This window comes from Mauremys mutica, chromosome 11 (genome assembly GCF_020497125.1).
Source record: "Mauremys mutica isolate MM-2020 ecotype Southern chromosome 11, ASM2049712v1, whole genome shotgun sequence".
NCBI lineage: Eukaryota > Metazoa > Chordata > Testudines > Geoemydidae > Mauremys > Mauremys mutica.
This window is the reverse complement of record NC_059082.1, coordinates 36315080-36330418: the sequence shown is the minus strand read 5'-3', so window position 1 is coordinate 36330418 and position 15339 is coordinate 36315080. Positions and strand designations below refer to the sequence as shown.

Here is a 15339-nt window from a genome sequence, read left to right as displayed (position 1 = left end):
TATAGTTTATATAGTTATATAAATATATATAACACACACAGAATAATTTTAAACAAACAATTTAATACTGTACACAGCACTGATGATTGTAAAGCTTGGTTGAGGTGGTAGAGTCAGAGGGTGGGATATTTCCCAGGGAATGCCCTACTGCTAAATGGTGAACTAACCCTTGAGGGCTCAGCCAAGTGCTAACACATTGTTGTTAACGTAGCCTCACACTCTACAAGGCAGCACAAATGGAGGGAAGGGAGACAGCATACCAGAGAGAGAGAGAGACGTACACCTTGTGTGTAGTGGCGTAGCCAGGTTCTAAGAGCAGGGGGAACGAACATAGAAAAAAAGGTGCCACCCGCTGTGAAGCAGCGAAGAAAAAAAAAAAAAGAAAAACCCAAGTCTTGCCAAAGAACCCGCTGCGCCAAATTACCTGCCGCCGAAGACCCGGAGCAACTGAAGCACCTGCCACCTAATTGCTGCTGAAGACCCAGAGCTGCCTGTGGGAAACCCACACTGGAGCCGCAAGGTAGCAGTCGTCCCCCAACAGGCACAGGGAGGAGCATCACCCGGCCTCCACAAAGCGAGGGCGGGGGGAGCAGGAGCCGCCGCCGCCAGATGCATGCAGCGGAGCCTGAAGAGCCAGACGTGCTGGGAAGCGCCGAGTGAGTGCTCAGGGGAGCAGCCACTCCCCCCAGCTACGCTACTGCTTGTGTGTGAAAGAGAGATGCACATTGCCCCTTTAAGTACACTGATCCCACTCTAAGTACACTGCCCTTTTAAGTAGATCAGCAAATTGAGACAACAGCTGTTGCCAGCAAGGTCCTGAGCCCTCTCATGTCCTCTGCCTCCCGCTCTAGGAAAGCAGGGGGAGGGGAACACCCTGACATTAGCACCCCTCTTCCCCCCCCCTCCCCGCACAGTAAGCAGGAGGCTCCTGGGAGCAGCCTCAAGGCAGAGGGCAGGAGCAGCACAGGGCAGTGGGGGGACGGACACTGCTGGGCAGCTGCTGCACAAGGAACTTAGGGGAGCTGATAGGGTGGCTGCCGGTCCACCCAGCTTCCAAGCCCCCCTCTCCCCCCCCCACTAGCTCCAGTGGGCTGCTCTTTCTGCAAGCAATAGAGAAAGCAGGCGGCTGCCAAACAATGTTATAAGGGAGCATTGCACAACTTTAAACGAGCATGTTCTCTAATTGATCAGCAACGAAACAACGTTAACCGGGACAACTCAAAGTGAGGAGTTACTGTACTTGAAAAGATCAGGTCTGGAGTAGGTTTCTCCCCAACATCTTCTATGGTCAAATTGATGTAAGAAATTGTTTGATTTGTCTACAGAGTCCAGAAGTCCAGCAGACCTACTGTTCTCTTAAAAGCTTCCTGCTTCTGATATACTTAGAGAATTTCTTGTTGTTTGTTTTTATGTCCTTGGATAATTGTTCTTCAAATTCCTTTGTTGCTTTCCTCATTTCCATTTTGAATATTGTGTGCCACTGCATTTTGCTTATTTTATTTAAGCAGAAGATGAGCAAGATGATTTTTGGTGGCATAATGTTGAATAGCGCTATGGGGTGTCATGTGAAAATTGGAAAAGCCAGAGGTTGTAGTAGTTTAGGGAAGCGAATGACAATTACTTGAAATACATTGAAATGAAAGAATTGATTCAGTAGGATAGTAATAAAATTCACTGTTTTCATTTTCAAGCTGCATGATCAGCAGAGGTGTAACCACAAACACCTTGCCAGCTTTTATCACAGCAACAGTAGTGTCAGTGTTTTTCAGGTCTTTCATTATAGTTTATTGTGCATATCCACATCCTGCAGATGTTGCACCCTATTGTAAAGTTAATTCTTCCCAGTCATTTTCAATGTACTCTAACAGTTGACAAAAAGATATGAGTGTAGGGTCCTGAAAATTGAATCCTAAATGTGCTATTGTGTTCCCAATAGATGTTAATCAAAGATAACTGAATTGGTCCAAAGAGAGTCTTACTGGTATATTCTTAATTCAGCGCATGAGGGGCTTGTCTCCTACAACTCCAATTAATTCTAAATGGAGTTATGACTAAACTCAAATGCATTGAATCTGGGCACATGATTTCACATTTCTCTTAGCCTTCTAGATTAGTAGAAAGAGTGATGAGGTTACCATAAACTCTCCAGCAGGACACATAGAACATACCCCATTTTAGGAAGCAAGATAAACCAAGTTATTTATAAGCTTAGTTCATCTTATTGACAGTGGATTGCACTGCCACAGAACACCCAAGGCCACCCAGAGAAGATCTTTTCTTTTTTAATAAATAATGAAAATAAATTTTTGCACGAGTAAAAATAAATTATATGCTAAAAAGTTTACTCTGCAGCAGTGTTGGAATGATTCCAGATTTTTCTGTGTTTCAGGTATATTGATAGCTGTACAATATCCTTCCAAAATAAAATATGCTATTAAGTGGGCTTTCTCCCATTAAAGAATCTTTTCTTTTTGTTGTACTGGAACACAGAATAATTAATTAATATTGAGATAAATCAGCTACCTGTTGTATTGTACTTCAAAACCAGTAGCTAAAATTTACCATTATTAATGGGTGTTGTGTCCCAAATTCGAGTAATCAGGGTGTAATATAATTATTTGTGCAGGCACTGTAGGCATTTCTTCCCCCTTCCCATATGCAAAGTTGTCCATTTGGCTTAGATGAATTGAGGGGGAAGTATCTCTCTTTTCCTGTGAAGCACTGTGTATTGTCTACCCAAGGACAGGGTATTTGAGCTAGATGAACCAGTGGCGTGATCATTCTTATGGCACATTTTCTTATGCCGTCTAGAAGGGGGAAAACACATTTAAGAGATTCCCTAATCTACTTGGTATTATGAAATTGTAATTTAATTTAGAATAGCTCTGTATTTCAACTTTTAATGTTAGTGTGGCAGTGAAAGTTAAAAACAGAAATTGTGTTTACAGTTGTCTTCCTGATTGGCTCATGCCATCTTGGAGAAACTTTACAAGTAACTATACCTACAGTATATTAATTAAAGATCTTGTTACCCTATTTCCCTTATGGTGAGATGGACAGGACAGAGGGGTCTAATCAGTTGTGTAATTTGTGTTTTGGCAGTAGGTTACTGTCTGAAGAGTGATTCTAAAGCAAGTCTTACAATTCTTTAGTCAGTTATAAATAATTGCCTTCCCATCAGTCATGTAAGGTTTATGATTCTCTAATGTTCTGTAAAACATTCATTTTGTTGTCTTTTGTGTAGTTCTCAGCACTGGGGAATTCTGGCTGATAGACAAAATGATCACTTACAGTGCTTCCCATTTGTAGATCTCAAAGGTAGCCAAGAACCATAATAACTATAAAGTTCCAGTCTATATACCAGTGCTGGCAACCTTTCAGAAGTGGTGTGCCAAGTCTTCATTTATTCACTCTAAGTTAAGGTTTCACGTGCCAGTAATACATTTTAACCTTTTTAGAAGGTCTCTTTCTATAAGTCTATAATATATAACTAAACTATTGTTGTATGTAAAGTAAACAAGGTTTATAAAATGTTTAAGAAGCTTCCTTTAAAAGTAAATTAAAATGCAGAGCCCCCCCCCAACCCCCCCGGACTGGTGGCCAGGACCCGGGCAGTGTGAGTGCCACTAAAAATCAGCTTGCGTGCCGCAGGTCGCCTACCCCTGCTATATACACTGGTGATTGGACATTTGATAAATACCTATTTCGAGAGCGAGGCCTCCCCAAGCACACCCCAAAACCAACCCCCCCCCAAAAGCACCCAAAATATTAACTCTTTAATTACATGGTTAGAAAAATATGAGCATGTTTATAGTAAGTGCATACCAATAGCTACTTCCGGAGGGTACATCTTAAGAGTAAAATTGTGGTCGCTTATAAGCTTATATGAATACCATTACTATTCAGTTTCTTATTCATTTCAGGCATACTACTCACAAAATAAGCAATGTAATCCAGTGTATATGACATCAGATTAGGAGTCAGGAAACCTGGGTTTGATTTCTGGCTCTGCCAGTGACTTGACATGTAATCTTGAGCAAGTCATTTAAGGTCTGTGCCTCAGTTTTCCCCTCTGTAAAATGTGCTTAATAATGCTTACCCATCTTTGTAAAGTGATGTAAAATGTATGGATACACTATATAAATATTAAGCCTTTATTATTATTATCCAAAGCTCTGCTGTAACACTACTAACATCATACATATTTATGCGTGTTTCACACCTCATTGATAAAACCTGCATGATTGCTCAATACGTTGTACTTCTGGGTGCTGTGTGTATATATATAAAGTGTGTGTGTCTCTGCATGCCTTAACTTAGGACCATGTCTTCTCTGGCAATAAAATTTTATTACCTCTGCTGTAGTCTCTGAACATAACAAATTTTGCAATTAGCTTCACTTTGGAGTCTCTTCCATTTGGAGTTGTACAAAGGAGCTAAACTTGGCAGTTTATTTGAGAGGGAGGAGTTAGACTGGCCTTTCTCTCCCCCATGCCATAATAGGCACGTGCCACATCTGTTTGGTTTCACAGTTATCAGTGCTAGACCTGCTCATATTTCAGCTGCCTATATGAGTCAGTGAGTTATGCCTCTGAGTGGGGGATGGAGCAGTTTCAGATGATGCTCCCAAATAATAGAAAGGCATTTATGGAGTTGGGGGATTTCCAAAGTTATTTATCATAATCTAAAAATGAAAAGAAAGGGCTGGAGAAGGTCAGACATCAAAATAGATTCTGTGTGAATTTTTTTTTTAACTGATACTTTTTATGATGACCTGTGCACACCCAGATCACTCTGATCTGTGCCTCACAAAGAAAACTGCACAGGCAAGGCCTAGTGGTTTTGCGGTAGTGTTATGAACTCCCATCCAGGAAACCTAAGTTGGATTCCTATTGCACATTTCTATGGGCTGCAAGTGCTGCAAAGGCAGAGTTCTCTGATGGTTGGAGGGTGTTGAGAGAATAATGTGTTGATTACTACAGAGGCTTGTGTTGATTACTAGCTAAATAACTGTCAGGAGAGAATCTTGGTGGTTGCAACTCTGTCTGAAAACTAAGAATGGTGAAATTCTTGCCACAAATGGGTATGCTGAAGTAAACATCCTTTCCCCAAAAGAGGAAACACAAAAATAAACCTGTACTTTGATATGAAGTACCTAGTGATCAAAAGTGATGGTATTGCAATGGCAAATGATTGAAACACATACTTGTCCATATTGCCAATAAATGTAACAGGCACTCATTTAAGAGAATTTTTTTGCAGCATAGAACATTGAAAACACGGTCTAATAGGTGCATTCATTTTAACATATTCAGTGAGCAGGCCTGATTAATTAGTACATGTCACCATCTGGTACTTACTAAGGCTATTCATTTTTAAATGTTGAAATTGTAGGGAATGGTGCACACCAATTATGTTCTTTTTAACTGAATTATGTTGGTATAAAGTTTTAGTGGAGGAGGCCATCATTGTGATTCAGCCAGCATTCATCTAAGGGAGCACTGCCAACCTGAAATTATTTAGAACAAAGGAAAAATGCCTGAAATACATTGTAGAAAGAGAAGAAAAATGCCTGAAATGCATGTATTACTATCTTTAGGCACGCAATTGAGAAGAAGTCAATAAATAAGAGCCTTAAAAATACCTCTGCATTTCAATACAAGGTTCAAGCATCTGACATCAAGATGTCTCAACAGATCATCTCTTCATCCTTATACAGAGGCCTTGAATCTGTCATCTTGCACCATACTGCACTGATAAATGGAATAGTTTGTTACATTTTCATGAGCTTGATTTCAGGATAGTGGGCCAAATTCAGCCCAGAGGTAAACAGTTGCATATCTGTTGAACTCAGTAGAGCAGTACACCCTTGTACAGGATTGAATTTGGTCTATAGTGTTATCAAACTGTTGTTTTACTGGTTCATCCATCTAGTGAACGAGGAAGTATGATCCAGTGGCTAGAGCACTAAATTAGGAGGCGAGACGTGGATTCTATTCCGGGCTCTTCCATTGACTTGCTGTGTGAATTTTAAGTTATTTAATTTCACTGAGCCTTAGTTTCCCCATGTGTAAAATGTGGATGGTAATGCTTGCTCACATTTCTTAAGTGCTTTGAGGTCTATGGATGAATAACATATCAGCTTTAAGTATTATCTTTTACTTGAGAAGCCCAATTTCTGATTATAGTGAATGTGTCTGTTCAGGTTTTAATTAGCCCTGATATTTCCATGTAAGTCTCTTATCATTCATTATAGTGATCACTTAGGGATAGGAATTTCCACAGAGTTTTTCTCATTTGCTTCAATGGCTAGGTAGCTTGTTGAGTGGTGGCATGCAAACTATGGAGGGAGAGACCGAATATGTTCTTTTGATATCTGAAGAAGAATAAAATTATCAGGGCAGGGGTGTGTCAGTTTCCTGAGCACCTTTCTCTTGAATAGTAGAGCAAAATGGATTCACAAGCGAATGATGTTAGATTCTCTCAGTCAAGTGAAATTTTAAATTATTCCTTTTTTAACATGATGTACTTTTGTATATGTGTTTCCATTAGCTTCAGTGGATTCTGCTGCACACTATCAAATGATAGCTCTTGCTGGTAACAGCTACCAGAACAACATTCAGAATGTGAGGACAGCACAGTAGCAAACCTATAGTTAAGTTTGAAAGAGTTCAGCCATTGTCATTTTAAGGGCTAGGAAGGGGAGAAAGAAGTTCAGCAAAATATGTCAAATCATTATTGAGTTATGTACCAGTGAAGAAAGGAATAGACTTCTTTCTATCTTTATAGAGTTCAAACACTGATTTTTAAACTTCAGGTTTGCTATAAATTTAGCTCTTAATATTGCAAAGTGCCTTTGGTATTAAAATAAGAAAGTGATAGATATTTGAATTCCTTTACTTTTTCCAGCTCGCAAACAACACAATTTTCTATGGTTTAAAGGTGCAGAGTTCCCTTTTCACAGCTGCAGATGATTTCAGAGGATGTTACGTGGAGTGCTCACAAATCGAACATCCTGTGACTGTCTAAAACCAATCCGTGACTGTCTGGAAACCAATCTGTAGTTTATGAACTATTAACTGAATGACTCTTGCCCACTTCGCAGGCTATATCAGAAAACTATGTCATGTCATGAGGCTGTGTGTAAACCATTTATATTAAGTGTTAATGTTCTAAATTGTTAATGGCTAGTGTATGCCTAATGTGAGCTTGATTTCTATACTGGTGCCTTTGGAATATGCAAGCGTAAGTTTGTGTACAGCTATGACTACATCATTTTAATATTTTAACTTGAGCAGTGCTTTGTAAATATGAAGCTCCCTGGTTTCTGCCAATTTCTTACATCTAACATTCAGGTTCATTTTTCAGTATGTAACTCTAATTTGGAGAAGGAAAAAAGTTGATCAGTTTCAGCGTCTGTGGACAAGAGGGAGTAAATAAAATCAGTAATCGAACATTAAAACCTTGTAATAACCCAAAGATATGAAATATGCTAGTCTCCATCATTTTTTCCACAATCTTTTTAGCAGAAAATGTTTGAATTAAAGGGGACTGATACATAAAACTGTCCATTTTGTGATAGAATTTCAAAGCAAGTGTGTCCTGTCTGTCTCTCAGAGAGGTAGTAAAAACCAGCTAAACCTTAAAAACCACATTCACACTTACTCTTTTGTTTTAATTATTTGCTCAGAGATTTTATGGAATAGAAATGTATTAACTAAGAAAACATTTTGTTTGAACTCAGAACAGTATCTTTTTTTCCCTCTTTTACATAGTGGATACATGAAAGCAGGGAGATCACCAGACTGAGAGATTCTAGCACTTCCCTTCTTTCCCTTAAATATTTCAGAAACTCATTTCTTGAATGTAACTTTTATAATAAGAGTATATGATGAGGTTGTTTGGGGTTGGGCTAGCATAGCTGTTTCAACAAGTTCAACAAAGAAGGAAAAGTAAAAACCAAAGGCTTAACATTTGAATAGATCAGTGTCTGGCAAAGCTAATATCTGTTAGATCATATAGAGAAAGGTTTGGGGGACTATCTTCAAGGGAAAAAGCTTTGTCTCTCTACATCATTAGTCAATGTATGAAATATGAGAACTTGCCATGAATGTGCTTGATGAAATTGTTCTAGTGCTAGACTGCAGCCCCATCTGGTGTTTGAACAGGGGTGCTTCTTATGCAGCTCTCTTATATCATCATGTGAATAATAAGGCACCTTGTTATACTGTACTTGAGAAAATTGACATTAATACAAATGCCCGATTTTATTAATAGCATCTATTGTATGCCATATTGTGATGAAAGCCAATTGTGTTTTTGGGGAATTACAACGTAGCAATCCTGTTGATAACATGCCATCCACTAAATCAGCTTGAGAGCTGTATTTACAGGGTAGGTCTATTTACACAGCTTGCATTTATTTCTGTGATCAAAAATGTATATTGATCATTCAAATGGTCTAACAAAATAGAAAGAATTACCTCTTGTTTCTTGTATTTTTACATTAAAAATGATTCTTTGAAGTTACATTGGGATGAATTTGGCCCGGCGGCTTTAAACTGGTGAGACATCAATTCATGAAAGACTCAAATCCTACATATTCTGAAGGCTCACATTTAGTGGGTTCATATCTGGTTTTTGACATGGGGCTAGTTATATCAGGAACTGATCAAACTCATTCTCAAATAGTTTTCCAGTAAGCTGAGGGAAATTTTTACTTGTATTGCAGATTTGATAGGAAGAATATAAGTGAAACAAACCTGTGACTAAAAGAAGCATTTTCTTGCATCATGCATATGGTTTAAGATAGTTTTATTGTTTCTGTTCTAAGTTGACTAAAGGTAATGCCATGAAGAAACTGAAGCGCGTGACTTTCTGCATATAATGGACCGATGTCTTTTATTCAGCTCTCTTTTTTGAGTAACTATTTTCTCTTTGGCTAAAGTATCTACCCAGTAATAATTTGACCTTGATGGAAACATGACTGAAAGGCTTTTTTTCAGATAACTATGAATTAAATTGAATTGTTCGGGCAGGTTTTCTCAGTCAAGCAAAAGAACATTCACCTTTGAACCTAAATCAAATGCTTTAAATCACATTTGAGAAAACTAAACATATTCTTTCACCATCCCTATCCTGTCTGATATTTTGGAGGACATTTCTGTGGCGACATGCCTTTATTTTTTAGTTTTAGGTCCCATCTTTCTCAGCTTCCAATTTATCAGGCAGAACTGAAGGTCAATAGCACTGAATTAGTAGGAATTTAACACTATATATTCCTAATCATTGTCACTTTTCAGGGACATGCTGGCTGCCACTTCCCGCAAACCGTGGCCACTGGGAGATGCGGGCGGCCGTGCCTGTCGACTGTCAATGTAAACACTGCCTTGCGGCCCACCAGTTCTATATCTAGGGCCCTACCAAATTCACGCTTTATTTTGGTCAATTTCATGGTCATAGAATTTTTAAAATAATAAATTTCATGATTTCAGCTATTTAAATCTGAAATGTCATTGTGTTGTAATTGTAAGTGACCTGACCCAAAAAGGAGTTATGAGAGGGGGTCGCAAGTTTATCCTAGGAGGGATTGTGCTACTGCTACCTTTACTTCTGCACTGCTGCTGGCAGTGGCACTTCCTTTAGAGCTGGGCAGCTGGAGAGCGGTGGCTGCTGGGCAGGAGCCCAGCTCTGAAGGCAGAGCCACCGCCAGCAGCAGCACATAAGTCAGGATGGCATGGTGTGGTATTGCCACCTTTACTTCCACGCTGCTGCTGTCAGGGTGTGGCCTTCAGAACTGGGCACCTGGCCAACAGCTACCACTCTCCGGCCACCCAGCTCTGAAGGCAGTGCAGAAGTAAGGATGGCAATAACGCAACCCCCCTAAAATAACCTTGTGACCCTCCCCCCCCCCCCACACCCCCTGCAACTCCTTTTTGGGTCAGGACCCCCAATATGAGAGATGCTGGTCTCCTCTGTGAAATCTGTATAGTATAGGATAAGAGCACACAAAAGACTAGATTTCACAGTCTGTGATGCATCTTTCATGGCTGTGAATTTGGTAGGGGCCTATCTATATGTAATTGTTTCGTATTTCAGATATTTGGTTTTGTAGAAGTCAATAAAGAGCTATAAGTTGTCAGAGACTACTTGGTTCTTTTAAATCATTGCTAAGAGTGTTTACTCCTGGGGGAATTCTATGCTACACAAAAATTCTGCGCACAATATTTTAAAATGCTGTATATTTTATTTGTGAAAATAATACAATCTAATCATGCCAGTTTCAATTATTTTGGTAATTTATTTCAAAATACCTGTCAGAAAAAATTTCTGTAACAGTACAGAGAACAAAATAGATTCCCCCAGGAGCAGAACATTAAAGGAACCTGTATGACAACCCAGTTTCTGTTTCTCTGTTATGTTTTTGTTGTGCACCTCAGTCTGGGTGTGTCACATGCCAGCTGGGCACATCTTGGGGGAAAACTCTGCCACTCCAGTCTTTTGTTGATTCTTGGGGTTTTGTCCTGCCCCCATAGGATTACCATATAGAGGCTCCCAAATAGAGGACAATGCCAGGGGGATGGGGAGTTGGGAGCGGGGTACAGTTGGGGAGTGCTGGAGGGGGTCTGTGTGTACTGGGAAAGAATATTTGGGGGTACTATAGGGGGCTGCGTGGGGCACCCCCTAGCCCAGACACTTGTACCCCCTCTTCCCCAGAGCCCAGCCGCCAGGCCAGGCATCTCCACACAAACCCCAGAGCACAGCCACGGGGCACCCCCCATCCGGGGCACCTGTAGTCTCTCCTCCCAGAGCCTGGGGATCCATAGGGAGAAACAGCCTGATGCTGGTCAGACTGGGCTTGTATGGAGTTTCCTGTGGGGATTTCAGTATTGGGCGGTGCAGGGCTGACCCTGCACAGGGCCTCCATCTCTGCTGGGCTGGGCAATCTGCTCGCTGTGAGGCCCACATGCCACCTCCTTCCTTCAGAGTATGCCGGGAACCGCAGTTGCCGGGAACCCTCCAGTTCCCCCCCCCCCCAACAATGTCCTCTATCTGCAAGCTGGGGAGCCAGGCTCTGCCAGGACCAGTAGTCCCTAGTGGCAGCCAGCAGCTGTGCAGCACCAATTCTGCGGGAACAAATGAAATTTTGCACAGAACATTAATTCTCTGTAAATTCTGCTTTGCGCAGCAGCACATTATTCCCCCAGGAGTAAGTGTTGTAAAAGGAGAAACAGTCAGAATATGAGTATAAACACAGTCATTCACTTGTCACTGAATGTTGTTGTTTTTCCCCATTCTTATCTTTTGTTTTCTTTCATTTTTTAGAAAGATCACTATTTGAAAGCATAGCCAGAATAAATGAGCAGAGTGAAAACGAATGGATGAAGTTCTTACCATGCACTGAACAGTGGAGCATCAGGTGCAAAGCTCTGGGAAAATGTCTGCTTGCAACACCTTCACTGAACACGTCTGGAAACCTGGTGAATGTAAAAACTGCTTCAAACCCAAAAGCTTGCACCAACTGCCCCCAGCCTCTGAAAAGACTTCCCTCTCGCATGGCAATCTGAAAACCAATGCAAACCACAGCAACAACCACCGTGGTAGAAGTACAGGAAATTTCCGACCCCCTGTAGCAAAGAAACCCACTATAGCTGTGAAACCCACCATGATGGTGGTAGATGGGCAGAGTGTCAGTGGTGAGATCAGCACACCTGATCATTGTGAAAACAAGCCAGTAATTATAGGGTGGAACCGAAACAAGACTGTTTTAAACAAAAAGCCACTGAACAATAATAATGAAGATGAAATTGAAGGTTATAGCCATGTTCATAGGCCTTATGGCAACAGTGATAGTGCAGGTAAGATACCAAATAACAATAATAATGGACTGACAGAAGTGTTGAAGGAAATTGCAGGTTTGGATACCACACCTCAGCTAACAGGAAATGAAATGAACTCAAGGGAAACATTCTTGGGAAGAATAAATAATTGCTATAAAAGATCATTAGAAAGACAGATCCCTCCAAGCTGCATGATGGGTGGAATGAAGGATTCACATAGTAAGCATGTTATTCTGAGTGGAAGCACTGAAGTAATAAGTAATGAAGGTGGACGTTTCTGTTACCCAGAATTCTCCAGTGGAGATGAGAGTGAGGATGATATGTTTTTTGGCAGCATGCAGGAAGAGCATGAGAGTTGGGATGAAAGTGATGAAGAGCTGCTAGCAATGGAAATTCGCATGCGGGGCCAACCTCGCTTTGCTAACTTTAGAGCTAACACCCTGTCTCCTGTCCGGTTTTGTGTTGACAAAAAATGGAACACTGTGCCTTTAAGGAACAAGTCTCTCCAGAGGATCTGTGCTGTAGACTATGATGATAGCTATGATGAAATTTTAAATGGTTATGGAGAAGAAACTGTGATCCTTTATGGGCAAGAAAGCATGCAGAGTATGGTGTCATCTGATTCCACATCTCCTGATTCTTCTTTGACTGAAGAGTCTCGCTCTGGAACAATCAGCAGCTCATCTCAAAAACTCTGCAATGGAAGGTTATCTCCCAGTACCCCTAAGGAGATCAAGTTGATTGAACCAGATTATGAGAGTCTTTGTGATAAGCAACAAGTGAAAGACATGTCAAAAACTTCCAGAAACACTGCAAACATTCTAGAGACTCACAAGGCAGTTCTTGCACTTAGATTGGAAGAGAAGGATGGCAAGATTGCAGTACAAAGTGATAATCAAGAAAGCAAAAGTGCTACAGATGTTACTGGTCAAGCAGTGACTATAAACTTGGTACCAATGGAAGATCAAGCCAAACCTTACAGAGTGGTAAATATGGAACAACCAGTGTGCAAGCCTTATACTATAGTAGATGTGTCAGCAGCCATGACCAATGAGTGTGTGGATGGTCAGACTGAAAGCTCAGAAACCAAAAGTACGCCATCTAACCCAAATTCACCAGGAACTCCAGGTGCACCGATTATATCTACTACCGCATCATCTGGGCGAGTAAATGCCAATCTAAAAAAATCCAGTGCAGTTAGATACCAAGAAGTATGGACCTCTAGTACTAGCCCACGACAGAAGATACCTAAGGTGGAATTAATCGCTAATAGTTCAGGACCTTCTGTCCCTCCAAGGAAAAGCAGCCACAAATCTGCTCCTACTTCACCTACAGCCACAAATATTTCTTCAAAAACCATCCCAGTGAAGTCACCCAATTTGTCTGAGATAAAATTTAATAGTTACAACAATGCTGGCATGCCACCTTTCCCAATTATCATTCATGATGAACCTACATATGCTAGGAGTTCAAAGAATGCTATCAAAGTTCCTATTGTAATCAATCCAAATGCGTATGATAATTTAGCCATCTATAAAAGTTTTCTAGGGACCAGTGGAGAGCTATCCATCAAAGATAAAACTACAAGTGTAATAAGCCACACATATGAAGAAATAGAAACAGAAAGCAAAATCTCTGAAAATATACCCAGCAAATCCACTGAATTTACCCAACCCAAGGGGGTAACTAATAGCACAGAGTGTAAACTGGGTTCTGTGGCTCAGAAAGTTCAAGAGTACAATAGCTGTCTCAGCAAAGTTCAGACACCACCACAAAGAAGTCATAGTTTTGACCACAGCTCCCCAACAAGAGTTCAGAAGACAAGTCAAGAGCCTGCAGCCAAAATGGAAGGAGCACAGGAGACTTCTGGTGGCAGCAGCAATAGGGAAAATGCAAACACGGTGCTTTCGCAGATTGTGGCTTCTATCCAGCCCCCACAGTCTCCTCCAGAAACACCTCAATCAGGACCCAAATCTTGCAGTGTGGAAGAATTATATTCCCTACCACCTGATGCAGATACCACTAAAAGCAGCCTGGTACGACCCAAATCTCTCTTTACCGCACAACCCATCAATGATACTGAAGTATCCAGTGCCACAGAAAGCACTACCACTAAAATGCAGAAGGATACACTTTCAAAGCCACTTACCACCCATTCGTCGAAGCCAGTAACAGGCACTCATAATACCACAAGTCCCAAAATAGAGCAAGCACCTCCATTTCCCCCTCCACGTTCCACTTCTTCACCCTATCATGCAAGTAATCTGTTGCAAAGACATTTCAGCAACTGGAGCAAACCAACCAGTCCCATTAGATCAACAGAGGCAGAGTCAATACTGCATTCAGAAGGTAGACGAGCTGCTGATGCAAAACCCAAGCGCTGGATATCCTTTAAGAGCTTCTTCCGCCGCAGAAAGACTGATGATGAGGAAGATAAAGAGAAGGAAAGAGAAAAAGGGAAACTAGTGGGTCTTGATGGAACTGTTATACATATGCTGCCCCCTCCTCCAGTTCAACGCCACCATTGGTTCAGTGAGTCAAAAACAGACTCCAGTGAGAAGCCATCCATTGTTTTCATGTATAGATGTGAACCAGCACAGGCTGAACCAAACACCGACCAGAACAAGGCTGGAGTGGAGTTTCCAAATGAAGATACAGTGGCAAAGGACAAAGCAGAAATGGAAGAGATGTTGACAGAGGATTCTGAACAGAAAATTAAGAGTCATTCTTCACCATCTCAGATTCCCAAGAAGATCGTCAGGTAAACTGCTGCTAATAGCATGTGTCTTTTTAACTCACTCATTCAGTGTTGTAGAATATGCTGTACATTTAAGGGCTTTATATAGAACTTTATATGTGCATGTGTAATGTTTTTACCGTCTTAACATTTTACTGGATAGTTGTTTTCATTAGCGCCTTTCTTCATATGAACAGCATCCAGTATTTTGAACTGTCTTTGATAGGTTGATCTTGTTCTACTGAATCAAACACACATGGCCCTGAATTTTTAGATTAACATGGTATTTCTATGCTGTAGAAGACTAAAGAACTCTGGTGTAGAAGTGGAGGGTAAATATTTAGTGGAGAAGTAGAAAGTGTACTGACTATCTATCTCTCTGTCATGTGCCCCTCCAGAGGAAAAAAACATGTCTCCAGCTGTAATACCCCATATTGATAGTCCATGTCATTGCACAAGTTTTATTAGCATGTATTTTATTATGCTGATGGGAGGGAGCTGTCCGTCAGCATAGTAAATCCACCTCTGCAAGAAGCAGTAGCTATGTCAGTGGGAGAAGTCCTCCTACCGACATAGTGCTGTCCACACCAGTGTTTAGGTTGCTGTAACTTACAGCGCTCAAGGTAAGTGGTAGTGTAGACCAAGCCTTAGTGAAAGCAGGATACCAGTATATTAAGTAAAAAGATATTTTAAAACTTTTGTACCTATTTATTCTTTTAGTTGTACCCTGCCAGACAGAAAATTATAAAATCATAGACTTGT

The 15339-nt window shown here is 40.9% G+C and overlaps 1 protein-coding gene across 14 annotated transcripts in view; it reads left to right on the top strand.

The window, feature by feature from the left end:
• The window catches only part of PEAK1 (pseudopodium enriched atypical kinase 1), a 284890-nt gene that overhangs the window by 177277 nt on the left and 92274 nt on the right, over positions 1–15339 (top strand). For all 14 annotated transcript variants that reach the window (XM_044980253.1, XM_044980251.1, XM_044980252.1 and 11 more), the window contains one exon: positions 11326–14601. In XM_044980253.1, coding sequence (XP_044836188.1) covers positions 11438–14601 — 3164 coding nt within the window. In that variant the 5' untranslated portion in view covers positions 11326–11437. The remainder of the gene's footprint in view (positions 1–11325; positions 14602–15339) is intronic.